The 4,891-nt window shown below is 43.9% G+C and overlaps 1 protein-coding gene across 1 annotated transcript; it reads right to left on the reverse strand.

The window, feature by feature from the left end:
- LOC110435926 lies at positions 2,192-2,833 on the reverse strand. The gene has a single exon (XM_021462035.1). It carries the CDS (start codon positions 2,831-2,833, stop codon positions 2,192-2,194), a length of 642 nt encoding a protein of 213 aa, XP_021317710.1.

The following is a 4,891-nucleotide window of genomic DNA, read 5'->3' on the forward strand; positions in this document are numbered from 1 at the left end:
GGGTGCAAGTGAATTTTGATCTCAGAGGCATGAAACATCACTCGACAGCGGTCCAAAAATTTGACCAAACTCAACACAGAGCAAGCAGCATATGTAGAAGGTTTAATCATGAACAAATATTTGGCCATGGTAGGAATAAAGCTTGATCATTCAAGAAACTTGCTATTGAACTTTGGCTTTTATAAAAGAAAACCCAAGTACTTTGCAAGAACCAGCAAGCATCATGTCATCCTACTATATCACATACGTCAATTACTTAGATAAAATGGGGTCCCTATAACAAGTGTTCATAAATCTCTAGCGATATTAGCTAAGAATAAATGTATGCAAAAACATATTTAAACATAGGAGACATGTTCGATGGAGTACGAAGGTAACATCATTTTAAACATTTCATTTCAAAATCTTTTTGGGGGAAGAGGGTTTGCACAAACTAAGATTTTTGATTGAATAGTCCTCCCCCCACACTTGTTTTCTTTCCAGGTTAGTCACAATATATATAGAAAACAAGTGCACAAGATAAACAAACTTTTTTGTTTATTGATAACTTTGAATAGGCACATTACATTGCAAGGGAAAAAATATTTGAAACATAAATATTGTGAAAAGGAAAAATGTGCCTAAACAAAGATTCGTGTAGGAGGTTTGGTCTAAAGGTCTTGAACAAGGCGACCAACACCTAAGGCTTCAGCGACCTTTCTAAGTTTAGTATTAAACTTGAAGCGAAACCTATTAACATCATCACTGAGGTTCCTAATCTCAGTGTTCTTTTCCTCTAGGTCATCTTCTAAAACCTGTAACTCAGCACGTAGGCTAGCATGCTTAGCTAAAAGCTTGGCTATGATATTGGGACCATCTTCTTCATCGCTGCTCTCGTACTGTCCTGCACAACGCTTGATTGACGGCTGTGGCAAGTGCCTCCTGATCCTAGGGAGAGTACTGGATGATTCCGTCTTATTGGCCTTGCCACCCATCTTGCTACCAGCATGATTGCCTTGCCTATCACCACTAGGGGCTTTTCCCTTAAGTCCTATGTTGCTAGTGGATGAACGGGCAGTAGCGGGTATGTTGGCGGTGCTATTGGTGGGCGCTTTCTGGTTTGCTGGTAACAACGCTAACGGCTTTCTCTTCTCAACATGGACCTCCTTGCTAGAACTCTCTTGGTAAGGTGTTATGTCTAGATTGGCTATAGTCTTGGGAGCACTGATCAACGAGAGAGCATAGCTAGACATGGTCACTACTAAAGAATGGGAGAGCTTAGCAATCTTTACAAGAGGGAGATGAGAAATGGTTGGTGTGAGAAGAGAAGAGGCCTATGGAGGATTTTATAGGTGCTAACACAGTCTTTGATCAGGAAACGACTTGATCATAACCATGGATGTGATGCTAATAAGTGCAGAAGAGGAAGGGAAAAAGATTGGGGCCGATTGGCGGACTGGGGTTGCTCCCGCACTAGGGTGCGGCCACACCACTGGGTCCACCAGTCGGCCTCAGTCTTTCGGGTATTTCTTTCCCTCTCTGAGTATTTCGCGATCCTGGTTACAATCAATCGTGATGTGCAGTGGAATCAGATTGATAGTGTGTGGGATAGAGTTTTGAATTTTGAAAACTTTCTAAAAGCTATCACACTATCATGCATTTATGGGTGATTGATACCCATGATCACAAAGATTAAAAAATGAAGAAAAGATCATAGGGGCAATATGGACTACTCATAAATACAACAAATTCACCATTTATTCAAAACATAAATAGAAATAATCTATTCAAAATAAATAAATAAGTAAAAATAAAAAATATATTTATATTTTTTTATAAGTAAAAACTTACCTAGGGATAACTTACCGATTTACCTTCGGCAAGGGCTCATCTTTATAGTCCGTTGAGCGAGACTCTTCTCACATTACTTCTTACTTGATGATGGCACATCCGTCTTGGGAGGAGTAGATGGTTGCACCTGCTTGGGCCTCCACTTCAGCAGTATCACCTTCGGAGGTGTGGAAGTTTGTTCAACCTTCTGCTTTGGTTTCCACACCTGCTTCGGTTGTGATGGCTTGGGGACTTCGTCCCTCTTTTCATTCTTTTTAGGAGCTATTTTCTTTTTCTGCTCCTTATCATTTTTCTTAGGAGCCGCCTTTTCTTTTGGCTCTGGCTTTTTCTTAGATATTTTTGTATTTTTAATAAGTTGAGGCTAGATCTCAACATGCCTGATGCCTTGGGGGTTTGGCCCATAGAGGATGCGTATCATGTTGCACTCTTGTTGACGGCGTGGCCTGAACCCAAACTTCTCTTCTTGGCCATTAATGTTGAAGCAGATTTCTCCAGCCCCAACATCAAAATGTGCTCTAGCCGTACTCAAGAATGGTCTTACCAGGATTAGTGGTGTTTCTTTAGTGAGCTTCATGTTGAGCACCACAAAATCCACTAGAACATAGTATCCTCTCATCTTGACAGGGATGTCTTGAGCAATCCCTGCCGAGTACCGGACTGACAAGTCTGCCAACTGGAGTGTCATAGTGGTTGGCTCTAAGTTGGTGAAGTTGAGCCTATCAAAGACTGATTTTGGCATGACGCTCACACTCGCCCCCAAATCACATAGGGCGTGGTCGAATTGCTGGGCCCCAATTGAGCAAGAGATTATGGGGCACCCAGGATCCTGCTTCTTCTCGGGTAGCTCATTGAGTATAGCTGCACTACATTCTTCTATCAGCTTGACAACTTCAGTGGATGGCAATGGTCGCTTCTTGTTGATGATGTCCTTGATGAACTTGGAGTTGGATGGAATATGCAAGACATCCATCAACGGTACACTAACGTGCATCTTTTCGACCATTTCCACGAAGTGGAGGAACTATTGATCTCCGTCCTTCTACTTCCTCCTTTCTCTTATGGGAAAGGGTAGCATCGTGGTGACCCCATAGTTGTTTGGGGTCGGCTCATCTTCCATGGATTCTTCTGATGGTTGAGCCAGCCCTTCTGCATGTGTTTCCTCCTGTTGCCGTGGCGCCCTTCCTATCTTATGGTTAGGATAAAGGGGATCACGAGTGGTCTTACCCCCTCTCGTGGTCACCGCATTTACATTTTCCACAGAATCAGAAGAAACAACAACTTTAGCGGCAGAAGCAAGCTGAGCTACTTTTAACTCGGTCTTCTTATTAAATGCTAGCTGATCTCTAACAGAAAGGGTCAGGCCACCAAGCTTTGTATTTATGTTGACAAACATTTGATCGTTTTCAGAAAGCTTTTTAACAAGATTTTCATTTATTTTGGCTTGACCTAGCACAATATCTTTCAGTGAAGGGTGAGAGGAATTAAAACTGGAGTAATTACCTTGGGGCAGTTCTGGTTGTTCCACCCATTACCTTGCTGTTGTTGGCGGAACCCGTTGTTGATGAACGATGCGTCCTCCTTGGTTCCAGGGCAATTGATCCCCATGCGGCCAACATTCCCACATTCCTCACATGTCATGCGTGAGTCGATGGCTTGGATAGTGCCGGTGGTAGAATCAATGGCCTGTCCGTCCAATCTCTTCATTAGTAGGTCTATTTTTGCGGCAAGCAGATCCGTCTCCTTCATTGTATGCATGCCTTTTTGTGTTTTGCGTCCCTCTCCCCAACTCTGGTTGGCTACCATCTTCTCAATTAATATTGTAGCATTCTCGATGGTTAGGGAGAGGAACGCGCCTCCAGCAGCGGCATCGACGTGCCCCTTAGACATGGGCGTGAGCCCCTCGTACAAATTCTGAAGCACGAGCCAATCTTCCATCCCGTGGTGGGGGCAGGCCCAGATGTACTCCTGGAGCCTTTCCTAAGCCTCAGGAATGGATTTGACTGAAGTCTGCTAGAAGTTTGATATCTTTCCCCTCAGAGCATTTGTTTTGCTCATGGGGAAAATTTTGTGAGGAACACTACGGAACATTTGTCCCACGTGTTGACAGCTTCCTTGCTGTGGTAGAACCATTGCTTCGCCTTCCCCGAGAGGGAGAAGAGAAACAAGCGGAGCTTGACGCTTTCAGGTGCGACATCCTTGATGATGATGGTTTCGCACAACTCAAGGAAGTTCTGTAGATGTGTGTTTGCATCCTCACTTGGCAAACCATAGAACTAGTTTGCCTGCACCATCGTGAGCAGGCCAGTGCGAAGCTCGAAGTTTCCATTCCCAGTGTTGACTGCGGGCCCAACGGGCACGTTGGCAACAGCGGGGGTGGAATAGTCGTGGAGTGACCTGGCCATGGTGGTTGAAACGGATGGTGTGGGGGTGATTGGTTCGACTGTCGGTGGCATGGCAAAGGAAGAAACGGCATGAGTCCTTTTCTTCCTTAGGAGTGCCTCCGGATTGCTGTTGAAGTTTGTCGGCAAGTTGAAACCGCTCATACACTATCCTGTTTTCATTCCAATAAAAAGAGGAAGAAAACAACAAAGATTCGCCTGCTTAAACTATGGCTACCAATGCTTATTTTGTAATCAATGCTAAATGCAAAAGCTAGATGTTTGCATTGTTCTTTGCCCTCCCCGGCAACAGCGCCAAAAATGCTTGTTGGCATTTCTTAGCATCACTACTAAAGACTATAAATCCATCATTAGCAATGGCACCAGAAATGTCGGGTGTTGGCATACCATAACTATCGTTATGTCAGAGAGATAACCCAAGGCCTTTAACGGCGCCGGCCTTAGCAGTGCAGTCTGGTAACAATAATTAGGAATGCCGGATTGGCCATCCTAACCATCCTTACTTACGATATGCAAAGCTATAGCATGGCGCCAGATAAATGCATAGAGTTTACAATCTTAAGTAACAGTACTTAGGTACGCCAATCAGTAGTTCATGAATATAAAGAATAAAACTGCAAGCGAACAGAACTATCATTTTAGCATTTCAACCCATGAGTATT

The sequence above is a fragment of the Sorghum bicolor genome, chromosome 5 (genome assembly GCF_000003195.3).
Source record: "Sorghum bicolor cultivar BTx623 chromosome 5, Sorghum_bicolor_NCBIv3, whole genome shotgun sequence".
Classification (NCBI taxonomy): domain Eukaryota; kingdom Viridiplantae; phylum Streptophyta; class Magnoliopsida; order Poales; family Poaceae; genus Sorghum; species Sorghum bicolor.

What these genes read in the sequence shown, in the direction of transcription:
- LOC110435926 (XM_021462035.1), bottom strand. Translation starts at nt 2,833, where the DNA reads ATGGTCGAAAAGATGCACGTTAGTGTACCGTTGATGGATGTCTTGCAT.